This window comes from Carassius carassius, chromosome 24, assembly GCF_963082965.1.
Source record: "Carassius carassius chromosome 24, fCarCar2.1, whole genome shotgun sequence".
In the NCBI taxonomy this organism is placed as follows: Eukaryota; Metazoa; Chordata; class Actinopteri; order Cypriniformes; family Cyprinidae; genus Carassius; species Carassius carassius.
The window spans coordinates 18,590,566-18,603,715 of record NC_081778.1 but is presented as its reverse complement, the minus strand read 5'-3'; the positions used below and the strand labels follow the sequence as shown (position 1 = coordinate 18,603,715).

Below are 13,150 nucleotides of genomic sequence, written 5' to 3'. Positions count from 1 at the left end.
CCCTTGACTAATTATTATGCAGCCATGTCAGCATAATGGAGAGAAGTATAGAGGGTAAAGGTTAAGATTAGGAATGGTGCTACTTAGTGCAGGCATTAGTATTGAAACAGAGAAACCTGTTGCTGCAGATATGAATTATTATACTACAGTTGACCACATTTTCAGTACCACTTCAACTCTGTTAGTGTAACTGGAAGTTTCAATGACTCGTCCAGCTGCCTCATGCATAGTGGAGCTGACAAGAAATGGCCTCAAAATGAGCAATACCTGACAATCTGACACACTCCATGTGTGCAGCAAGTATTCATAAACAAACAGGCAACACAGCTGACTAAATAGCTTCAGTCTTACACAGTTTTAACACATACACATTCATAATCATTCGTTATGATTCACACAGCAGTGATCACATATCTGATGAAGGTGTCATTCATTTGTCCTTCTCACCTCTGAAAGGAAAGTAAGAGGAGTGTTTCTGAATAACAGGAAGTATTACACACATATATTCACCAGTAGGACTGAGGCTGTAATAAACGTATGTTATCTGTGAAATATCTTTAAATATAAAATGCATTATACATAAATATTAACATATTAAATATCATGAGATCTAAATTTGGTAACACTTTATAAAAAGGACCCATTAGGAAAATGAGCAATAGTTTGTTACAGTATTAATTCATCTTTGTTAACATTAAAATTGTGTAATTCAATTTTAGTTTGTTCACCGTATGTTAAAATTAACATCAACTAGGATAAATAAAGCTTTAATAAATATGTTTCATTGATTGTAACTATGTAAAATTAACATTTTAAAGTGTTATCATAAATCTTATAATAAGCTTACTTGATTAGTGACCCAGAAACAGGAAATCTTAAACCTTTTGCGTTTTAACTTTTGGTGTTCCTTTGTGTTACATTTGTCAAAATCTTTATAAAATAATTCATTTCCAATATTAAATCCCAGACTTTCAGTGCATATACAGACTTTTGGACACTACTGCTTAATTGTAAATTGGTTGAAAACATATGATTTCTGAATAAAAGGATAATTTGTGCATAATGGACAGGGAAAAGCATGTACAGCCTCTGTAAAGCTATAATCCCATAATAAAATGCTTCCATATGTACAAGAACAGCTGGTGTATGTTTTAATCAAGGTTAATGAGTTTCTGTTATGATATACTTCAGAGAGACCCCAGCTGAAAACATAATACTATATGTGCTAAAAGTGCTTTTTTGCTTTTCTGGATGTGTGCACTTTCAAAAGGACCAAAGTATTTCAGATTTATCATAATCAAACTGCATTTTATTTATTTTGAATGCTACATGCTCAAACTGAGCAAAAGCTGGACAAAACGCTTTCACACACATAAGGTACGACAAAGAGGACTCTCATTTTTTCAATAGCAAATCCATCATGAAAATCATAAAAAAGTAAAAGGATCGCTTTTAATTTGTTGGGGTTCCCACAAAAACCTGTTTGTATTTCATGGCTTCTGAAATATTTGGAGGATGATGGGTAACACTAGAGCGTTCTGTCCTTCACAGAGGGAGCGAGAAGCCTGTAATCGATGCTCTTCTACAGCACAGTCTAATATAGACATCCATGGCTTTCTTAAAAATCACAAAATGGGAACAAAACCAACATATGAACAAGATACTTTCCCAAAACTCCATATAATACACGTTCAGAGGCATTCAAAGTCTACACTACACACTCATCAGGTCATGACATGATTTCGACTTGAGTTTAAAGGCTGCTTGCTTGTTCTTCTTAGCAATAATTCTGTTAATGAAACGCTTGGCTTTCTTTGGGAGACTCTCTCTGCGCTTTTGAAGAGAACAACGTCTGCTGAGGGTCTCTGTGCTGTCTTTTTGTAGACGGAGCTGGCGGATGATGCCCTCAAACAGCGGCCAGACGTTGTGTTGCATTGCTGCTGACGTCTCAATGAACTTACAGTCAAAGACAGCAGCAGACGAACGGCCCTCTGAAAAATACAAAATAAAATAATAAACGAAAATTCTCAGTGATTTAAGGTAAAAGAAGATTAAATAGCAGTTTTAATGCTACTAATAGAAGTAACTTTAGTATAAGGAGTAGAGAAGCACTGAAGAAGAGTTTTACTATTTAAATTCAGAATCACTTACCACTAATGGACACTTCTCTGCAGCGAACCAGGTCACATTTATTGCCGACTAGGATGATAGGAGAGCGGTCGGCTCCATGCTGACTCCGAAGCTGAATACGAAGATCTGCTGCACGAAGGAAGCTTGAACGATCTGTTATGGCATAAACTATAATGAAAGCATCTCCTGTCTGCAAACAACGCTCCTGCGTCCAGCTGTCCTCATCCTGATGGAAACAGAAATCAGGAAGTCTTAGAACCTCCAATCATCAAAGTAAATTAATATAAATTGCTGATGAGCTAAAAGGTGTTACCTGTGAATCCCACATGTCGAGTAGGGTAACGGTGGCCCTCTCACCGTCTACTGTTATTGTCTGCTCAAATACTTCACCTGAGAACAATAAAAGGGTCAAAGAGTTGAAACTAGATTATGAATAGTAGCCATAGCGAAAATTTTCAAAATTACAATCTGATTTACTTTGGGTAGTCTACACACATTATAGCCTATACAGTAAAAAAATAAAAATAATAACAATAATAAGTATATATATATATATATATATATATATATATATATATATATATATATATATATATATATATATGTGTGTGTGTGTGTGTGTGTATATATATATATATATACAGTACAGACCAAAAGTTATACATACATATATATATATATATATATATATATGTATGCATGTATAAAAAAAATATTTATTTATTTTAAGTTTTCGGTGCAATCTGACGAGGTTCGTCTCGCACGATCCTTGTGGCCCCAAGCTTGTTGTATAAAAATAATGTATTCATTAAATCTTTTCGCATATTATTTAATTCATATGTTAAGTTTGCACTTCAGCAGTCCTTAAAAATAATAATAATAAAATTCCCCTAAAACAGTTTTTCTCTCTTTCTTCCCATGTTTGCAAGTCCCTGCTATGTTTCTAAACGTTCATTCATTAATTCATTAATAAACATTTCAAAGTAGCTTAAACATTTAGCCTACATTGCAAAGACTTGTAGCCTACATTCGAAAAAGCCTTTTATTTAGATTTACGCAATTTCATTAATAGTAAAATTACATCAAACTGAACGGAATAATCTTTACGTATTTTAATTGAATAACGGATTAAGAATTGCTCGATTATTCAATTAAATACGACTGAATTCATTTACGCAAGGATTATTCAATTCAATGGAATTTTAGCCTATAGGCTACTATTAATAAAAACATTTTTTTAAGTTTAGCCTACTTTTATAAACTCAACCTTTTGTTTTGACCTTCTACATCCTAATTCTACATAAGTGACCTTTGCATGGCTCCTTGTGAGTTTCTGAAATGTTGAATTGCACGATTATGATAGAAAACCCGTTTTGTTGAATTGTTAAATACTTGGGCTAATAGCCTAAATATAATCGTCATAAACAGTCTTAAACCCAAATCACAATCTGAAAGAAGAACGTCACTGGAAAGGCTAGTGATTTCTTAAGATAGTTGATGTGAAGTCTGAATAAAAAGCTCCAGTTTAAACTCGTTAATTGTCCACATACCTCCATATAACTCGCACTCGCTGCCCATGCTGTCCGATGCTCCGGCGAATATACTCGCGAGCGCGGACTTCCCGACGCCGTGGTCTCCGAGCAGGACAACAGTGAACGGTCCAACCGAAGCTGGAGTCGCAGACTCGGTGGAGAGAGCGGAGTCTGAAGAGGCGGACGAGCAGGAACTGGATCTGGACATACCGATGTCGGGACGCGAGAAAGCATCGCTCAGCAGCTGTCCTCCGTCCGTCCCGCAGATGCTCCACCGGTGCAGGTGATGCTGAACGCGGATACTGTGACGCCGCATGCTCGCCAGCAGGGTCATTTGTGCAATTCGACGACAAACACTCGGTTAAACGACGGGTGATTCTGTGAATGTGACTGAACAAATAATTAACGGACTGAATCGGACGCTCCAAATTGTGTTCCAGTCCCAACTAGCAGAAACCTGCTCAACAAGGTCGAATTGCTCTTGGCTTCTTTGCTTTCAATTAAGCACACCTGACTGAGGATTGGTGCTGTTTACCCTGGTAATCCTGTACGCCTATATTTTGCGCTGTAATGTGCTTTGAGCTCTCAGTGCAGTTCATGGTTATATTAAGGTCTCAGAATCAGTGAGGATTTCCTTGACGTCATTTCTCTCTCCCAATGAGCTGCAGCGGGTCTTTCCTTACCCTGGGCTCGAGCATTTAAAGAGGTGGCGGGGGGGTGGGGTGCTAAGGAGAGCAGGCTGGGGCACTGTCTCAAAAGAGTGTGGCCGTGATTTTGCCAAGTAAGACATGATCCTGGATCAACATTATTATCCAAAAATATATATTTAACCCAATCCCTTACCCCTAAATCTAACCCTACCCATAATTTATTCCTAAAATCAGAGGGAAATGGTAGCTGATTAACAAGGGCATAGACGCACCTAACCCTGATTGTAAGCCTAAAACAGATATGTCCTGAAAAGTTCTATCTCAATTCTGATTGGTTGATTGGAATGTTGTTCCAGGATCAACAAGGATGTTGATCCAGGGACATGTTGTACTTGGGGAAATCACGCTCACCATCTCAAAAGAGGGTAGCTGCAAAATGACCAAAATAAGCACGATGAGAAAAAAGTTAAATAAAATAAAACATTGTAGATTGTAAATGTTGTTTAGGGAGCTATTTCTACCAGATATAACTCTTATATTTAATTTTATCAACTAATGCAAGTTGATTAAGCTAATATTTTGGGTTGGATAGTCAAATAAATTAGATGTTACCACATGAGGAATTTTATATATTCAGTGAAGAAAAACACTTAAATGGAATTAAAGGTTTTTACTCAAATAAAAACACTTTTCTCATCCTCATGCCATGCTGGTTTTGTCTTGACCTAAAGGCTACAACACACACCAGTTAAAAAATCCAATCCTCTCATTATAACATAAAAGTACAGAATGCAAATAACAGATTGATTGCGCAGTGTATAGAGAGATGAATTGGTGATAACAGTACTTTGAGAGATCGAAATGAACAAAGAGTGACAGCTTTTTAGTGATTATGAAGTGAGCTGATTTGCGAGTTTTCTAATCCATTCAAAATGCAGAATTTATGTTTTTCATCAAAAACATGCTGCAAAAAAAGTTTCGGGAATGACATTCACATATTTACGCAGGATTCAATCTCGACATAGCTGTGATTGAAATAGTGATAGCAATGGATTGGACAAAATATGTGAAGATGTGCATTAAGACCATATAGAGCATCCTCACTGATTTCAGAAACACCCCCAGTGACTTATTTCTGGAACTGGGCCTGTTTGGTATGCTTTTATTGCATAATGGTATACAAAAACAACAAAAATCCAACCAGAACGTTAGCCAAAGTTCTGAAAGTGAAAGTGATGTGACATTCAGCCAAGTATGGTGACCCATACTCAGAATTTGTGCTCTGCATTTAACCCATCCAAAGTGCACACACACAGAGCAGTGAACACACACACACTGTGAACACACACCCGGAGCAGTGGGCAGCCATTTATGCTGCGGCACCCGGAGGGCAGTTGGGGGTTCGATGCCTTGCTCAAGGGCACCGAGGTCGTGGTATTGCCGGCCTGAGATTTCAACCCACAACCCTAGGGTTAGGAGTCAAAATCTCTAACCACTAGGCCACGACTTCCCCCTAAGAATATTCTGAGAAATATTCCGTTAGTTGGGTCTTTATGTCTAAAATGCTGCACAGACCAACCGGATAAAGTAAACTGTGGGTGGCATTGTCAGTGACATTATGCAACCTTGATTAGTGTGTTGGTTGGCATAGTAAAACATGAGGCCAGTTTAAAGCAGGACACCTAGGCAGGACAGTAGATCCTATCAGTGGCCCTTTTCAGTACAACTAATCACATTTGGTATAGACACAGACACACAAAATAAGACATTCACAGTTGTTAGTTTTCTGGTCTGGTACAGCGAATAATATATACTAAAAAGGTTTATTTTTTATTTTTTTTTAATTAAGTTCTACCAGACTTGTACTGCAGAAAGCAAATCACAATTTGAAACTAGCTGTAACACTAACATCATAACATCAAGACTTGCATGCAAACACCAATCCAGAGGAGATCAATGTGACAAAAACTGAATTAAATTAAGACTGAAGTCTCATTAGGCTACATCAGTCTTTTAAATTCTACATGCCATGCAAACAAATCAAGGGTCCCCAGATGCTCATGCTCTCTATTTCACATGTGCACATAAACACGTACCAAGATACAGATTACATTCACACTGCTGCTCAAAGAGGGAGGGACAAATGACAGATTATAATGAGTTATTAATGTAATTGCTGGATTATAATGACTGTTTCTATATTCAGAATTGATATAAATGAATGGATTGGATGGATAAGAGAAATCACAGCAGAGTGCTGGATTACCTCCTTCATTCATTCAATTCTCTAAGAGCGGATCACAAATAGGCCATCAGAGATCAGAGAGGGTCAGAGAAATAAATGGTGCTTTACAGATAATATGCATGACTGATGCACCACCAACATAAAACTAAAAGCAACATGGTATTTTAGGTTGTGATGACTGAAAAAACTTATCAGTCACTTTTCAAAAAAGTGTTTAAGCAACATTTGCAAAAAGGGATACAAATGGGTTAGTGCAATTGGTTTTGTGGTGATGCAGTTAAGGGTTGTGTTAGGTTAGAGCTATGGCCATGTGACCTGAGCTGAGTACTGATCCCAAAGCAGTAATTGCAGGGTCAAGCATCAGGAAAGAAGGAATGAAAAGGTGTTCATTTGGACCAAGTCAAATGCCATTTTAAAACATGTTCCCCTGGATGTTCAACTTCGACCATTTATCATATTTCTATAAATGAATTATAGAATTATTGTTTTCTTTTTTTACATGTTAATTTTTAATTATACCTTATTATTTTTATCACTGCAGGAATTCAGCTGTTGACATACCTCTGGTTCACTTCAAGTTTATACATCTAACTGTATAGTATAAAAAAATCTACACTAAATACACACAAAAAAATGTACAACTAAATAAAAAGTAAAAAAAAAAAATCTGGATAATAGTTTTACATACATTCCTTTTGGTCTGTTATTATGAAAATACCAAGACGGCCACTGGCACGGCACCAACTTACCCAGTGTTGGGAAGGTTACTTTGGAAATGTAATAGGTTACAGATTACAAATTACCCTATTTAAAATGTAATAAGTAGTGTAACTTTTCAATTACTTTATAAAAGTAAAGTAACTGATTACATTTGATTACTTTTTAATTACTTTTAAGTTTCTAATATATATTTTCAACTAAACTATTTCCAAACAATAATAAAAGTCAGGGTTAATGTTATAGTAGTACTGAACTCGGTTTACTGTTAGAATTTCAAAATCTTTCATCACTTGAATTAAGATCATATTAATTTAATTTTAAAGCACAGTCATCACAAAACCAGAGTTCAAGAGTTCATAAAAAAAATTGTTTAATACTGTTTTAGGAATCAACTCTTTGCATAACTATAACAGGACACGCTGGCGAGTAACAGTGCCTTGAAAAAAAAAAACCTGAAAACGTATACATAAACCCAAATAGGCAATAAAACCATTATTAAAATGGTTAATAAAATAAAAAATAAAAACACTGGTGTCTCATAGCCGTCAATGCAATTAGGGAAATTAATGAATTAAATCTCGGGTGTGTGTGTGTGCTCTTTATCCTCCAAAAATCAAACTGGACAATAGAGCAACATATAAAGTGTCCACACAAACACATCAGTCATCTTGGGCTAGGTTGCTGGGACAATGCTGTTTGTTGTAACGGAGCAGTAAGACCTGTTCCATGTGGTCATCACTCATTCTGTTTCGAGATGAGGTCAAAAGATTGCCTCCATGACTAAAAAGACGCTCCACTGGAGCACTGGAAGGCAATGTGGTGTTGTACTTGATAAAAAGTCTCTTAACTATGGGAAATGCCTTAAGAGAATTCAGGTTGTTATCTGAATCTTCGAAGTACTTTCTGACTTCATCATGAGTTGTGCTGTCAGATGATGATTTGGGATTATTAAAGACAAAAAAGTTTTCCTCTGACTCATCAGATTTCACAGAGTTGTCATCTCTCACTGTAGCTGGACTGTGCAGTGGTTCCAGAGCAATAGCTTCCTGCAGTAATGTTCTCCTCATGTCTTCTCTCTTCTCAGGGCTAAGCCAGCTTAAGCGGAACTTTGGCAGGGTTGTGGTCGCCATCTTTGCTTCATGGCTGGCTAACACTGATCCAAAGCGTTGTTCTATGGCCTCACTGATACTGGTGACAATGTGTGCATTATAAAGCAAATGAGGCATCTTTTCAAACAGCTTTGTCTTGAGGCTAAGCAAAGTAGGAATTAAAAATCCTAGGTAACACTTGCTTTCACCCTGGAGAATGTCAATGGCAACAGCTAGAGGCTTCAGAACCTCTGTGTACTCTTTAAGGAATGCAGACTCTTGTGGATGAAGCCTTGGCACATCAAGTTTATCACAGATCTCCCTCAGCTTTTCTTCTGGGAGCCCTGCAAGTTTTGTGATAGCCCTGAACTCTGAGTTCCATCTTGTGACTGATGGGACAGAAAAATGCATTTTGGCAATCTCCTGAATCACTTCTGTGGCCAATGAGGATCTATGTGCTTTATTCCAGATAGATGAGCATTTAGCCATGGCACTTCTGTATATCTTACGTGATGGCCCATTTGATGCTGCTTTGTGTATCTCATTGGTAGCAATAAGATTTAATGTATGAGCAGCACAGCGCTGATGCTGTGGAAGAAAAAACTGCTCTCCATCTCCATCTTCCTGAAGAAGACAACTCACATCCAAAAATCTCACTTCATCACTGCAATCATCTGACTCATCTTCTCTTACACCAAACTCACGGAATGCCTTTACAAAATTACTTCCATTGTCAGTCACAGTTGATTTGACTTTGTTTTGAATCCTGTATTCAGCATGGATTTCGTTTAGTTTTGCTGCAACTGCATCATAGGTGTGTCGACCTTTGAGACGTGTACACGCCAATGCTGCAGAATGTCTCTGCAGCGTGTCTTTGTCAATCCAATGGCATGTGACCCCGAAGAAACTGCGGTTTTGTGCTGACCAAATGTCTGCTGTTGTGCAGACAGTGTCCACATTAATGAGTTTGGAGATGACAGATTCCTTCATTACAGCAAACTCTCTGTCAATGCGCTGCATCAGAGTTTTTCGGCACATTACCTTCTTCCCGCCACTGATCCCCTCAATCAATTTTTTGAAGGACGGCTGCTCCACCAATGAAAAGCACTGTACATCATCAACCAGAAAGTTGAACACCAGCTGGTTCACACGTTGCTGTGACACGCTAAGCCCCGATTCTATCCTTGCTTGCTTAATAGGGGGTTGTGAAGCCACAGGGGTAGAGGAGTTTGTGGATGCATTGCGGTTTGCGGATTCCATCACATCAGACTGACTTGCTGTTGTGTCTTGCATCAATAAAGTTCTTGGATGTTTCCTCTAAAAAAACAGGTTGGTTATTTGTAGTTATATGTAAGAGAAAACACAATTCTAGATCATTACACTGTAGTAAAACATGTTTTTTTTATATAATAAAAAATAGTTAAAATCTGCACACAATTTTTTTTACCACTATTTGTGTGTGAAGGGAAAACATTACACACATAAGGCCTAATATTTATTTTTCACTAACAGAAGCAAGGGTAGATTCTAGTTTCATACTGCAAAATCCAAACAGACTTCCCCAGTGTAGCTGTCATAAAACCCATGGCATTTTTTTATGTTACATTCCATCTTATACATCGTTTAGACTCAATGACCAATTGGGTTGTTTTACTAGATAATCGCTCTATTTTGCAAGACAAAATGGAACAAACTGATTGAGAGATTTTTCCACTAGGTGGCACGTTAGGTTTACATTCTAAGAAAAAAAGTTTCAAACCCTCGAGAAAAATTAGGTTATATTTTTCGAAATGAAACAGGAGCTAGTTGTCATCATTCAAATGAGTCACTTTTCAGGTGAAAATCATGCAGTAGTCTAAGTACTGATTTAACAAACTACACTCAAAATTAAAATAGGTTAACTTAGTGGTAAAATATCTTTGACCAGTCGAGTCTGTTGGTGTCCTGGATTTCAGAACTCGATGACTTTGTGAGTCAGTTATATTAGATTTGACATTACCAACACATTGTCAAGGGAAAAAAATGTAAGATATATATTTTCTGTCAAAGGGTTTATTAGTGTCTGGTAAAGGTATAGCTAGCAAACTAGCTAATTTGTTATAAATGTTTTGAATACAGGTATTGAATACACTATACACTAATTAAAAAAGTGACCGAGTAGTCAGCCGTAGCTGCAAAGTGGGAAAAAAAGATCCGGCTAAATAGAAAGATTCGTTCGGCGGTACGGACATCACTAAAAACCAATAAAACCCATTAAAAATTATGCATTATGCAACAAATTACTTAAGGGGTGGTCACACTACACTTCGAACGTGCACATTTTATTCGGACGCCACTGTGAATATGGGCGCGAGCAGGGTTTTTTTTTTTTTTTTCACGTTGCAGCTACAGTAAATCATCTGACTACTCCATCACTTTTAATTATACAGAAACGCGTAATACATCAATTCAAAAGTAAAGGCTCTGTTCTTATTTCTGTACACTCACAATAATGATAAAAAACTATATTATTTTATAAAAATTAAAGAAAGGCTGTTACATACCTGCAGATGCTTCCTCAGGTTCGACATTGAAGCCTTTGATGTCGAAAGCATTTTAAAAGCTGGCAAACAAATTTTGCACTGAACTGTCATATTTGCGCCCTTATCGGACTTCAGGATGAAATTATTTTTAAATTTCCAGCAATGAAATGCATTCTTCTCACTCGCCATGGTGGCAACTCTCAGACAGCTTGTAAAGCTTTTAGCGGCGATATGGATTAAACGTAATTGGTAGACGTGGTGCGTCGCAAATTCAAACCAGAGAACCAATCAAAAGCATCAGAATAGCCGCGTTAACAAATTCTAGCCACAAATTAATATTATTCTACATATCCTAGGCTTTTAAAGAAAACATTCAGATGTAACTCTTTTTGTAATCTTTAAAATTTTCATAAGTAACTGTAATTTAATTACACATTTTTTCTCAGTAACTGTAACGAATTACTGTTACATTTATTTTGTAATTAAATTACGTAACGCCGTTACATGTAACTAGTTACTCCCCAACACTGAACTTACCTAAACACATTGGTTAAATCTTATGTGCCCTCCAGAAGTTTGCGCTCTGCAAGTGATCGACGCCTTGTGGTACCATCCCAAAGAAGTTCAAAATCACTCTCACGGACCTTTTCCTGGACTGTGCCCAGCTGGTGGAATGACCTCCCAATCTCAATTCGTACAGCTGAGCCTTTACTCATTTTCAAGAAACGGCTAAAGACTCATCTTTTTCGCCTGCACTTAACCAACTAACACTAGCACTTTTCCTTTTCTTGTCTTTTAATTAAAAAAAAAAAAAAAACCTACGCGTTCTATACTAGACTGAGACTTGTCATGGCACTTGTATACTGTTGTTGTTCTCTTGTTGACCTGACTGCTTCTATTGTTCTCATTTGTAAGTCGCTTTGGATAAAAGCGTCTGCTAAATGATTAAATGTAAATGTATGTAAAACTATTATCCAGATTTTTTTTTCACTTTATGTAAGTTGTAAATTTTTGTGTATTTAAAATATATTACATATTTATTATTATGAACATAACAGGTGAAAAAAAAGTATTATCCTGAAAATATTAACATTACGTGAAATTACATTAAGCTTACTATTTAAATGCACAGAAATATTACGCTTTCAACACTGATAATAAGAATTGTTTTCTGAGTGCCAGCATATTAGAATCATTTCTGAAGGATCATGTGACACTGAAGACTGGAGTAATGATCCTGAAAATTCAGCAGAAATAAATTCTTACAGACCAATATAATATGCACATTTGTAATACACTTAGCATTGCCATATATATATATATATATATATATATATACATACAGGTGCTGGTCATATAATTAGAATATCATCAAAAACTTGATTTCACTAATTCCATTCAAATAGTGAAACTTGTATATTATATTCATTCATTACACACAGACTAATATATTTCAAATGTTTATTTCTTTTAATTTTGATGATTATAACTGACAACTAAGGAAAATCCCAAATTCAGTATCTCAGAAAATTAGAATATTACTTAAGACCAATACAAAGAAAGGATTTTTAGAAATCTTGGCCAACTGAAAAGTATAAAAATGAAAAGTTTGAGCATGAAAAGCACTCAATACTTAGTTGGGGCTCCTTTTGCCTGAATTACTGCAGCAATGCGGCGTGGCATGGAGTCGATCAGTCTGTGGCATTGTTCAGGTGTTATGAGAGCCCAGGTTGCTCTCATAACAAGGTACTGGTAGCTTTGGCACTGTGTGCAGGTGCCAAGTTCTGTTGGAAAATGAAATCTGCATCTCCATAAAGTTGGTCAGCAACAGGAAGCATGAAGTGCTCTAAAACTTCCTGGTATATGGCTGTGTTGACCTTGGACCTCAGAAAATACAGTGGACCAACACCAGAAGATGACATGGCACCACAAACCATCATTGACTGTGGAAACTTTACACTGGACCTCAAGCAACGTGGATTGTGTGCCTCTCCTCTCTTCTTTCATACTCTGGGACCCTGATTTCTAAAGTAAATGCAACATTTCCTTTCATCAGAGAACATAACTTTGGACCACTCAGCAGCAGTCCAGTCCTTTTTGAAGCGAGACGCTTCTGACGCTGTCTGTTGTTCAAGAGTGGCTTGACACAAGGAATGCGACAGCTGAAACCCATGTCTTGCATACATCTGTGCATAGTGGTTCTTGAAGCACTGACTCCAGCTGCAGTCCACTCTTTGTGAATCTCCACCACATTTTTGAATGG

At 37.0% G+C, this 13,150-nt stretch overlaps 1 protein-coding gene across 1 annotated transcript; it reads right to left on the bottom strand.

The window, feature by feature from the left end:
- Positions 1–1,287: 1,287 nt before the first annotated feature.
- LOC132103643 (GTP-binding protein GEM-like) lies at positions 1,288–4,291 on the bottom strand. Its single transcript, XM_059508737.1, has 4 exons — positions 3,681–4,291; positions 2,444–2,520; positions 2,152–2,356; positions 1,288–1,991 (listed from the first exon to the last, which is right to left on the bottom strand). Exons 1-4 carry the CDS (start codon positions 3,994–3,996, stop codon positions 1,714–1,716), a joined length of 876 nt encoding a protein of 291 aa, XP_059364720.1. The 5' UTR covers positions 3,997–4,291; the 3' UTR covers positions 1,288–1,713.
- Between the last annotated feature and the right edge of the window lie 8,859 nt (positions 4,292–13,150).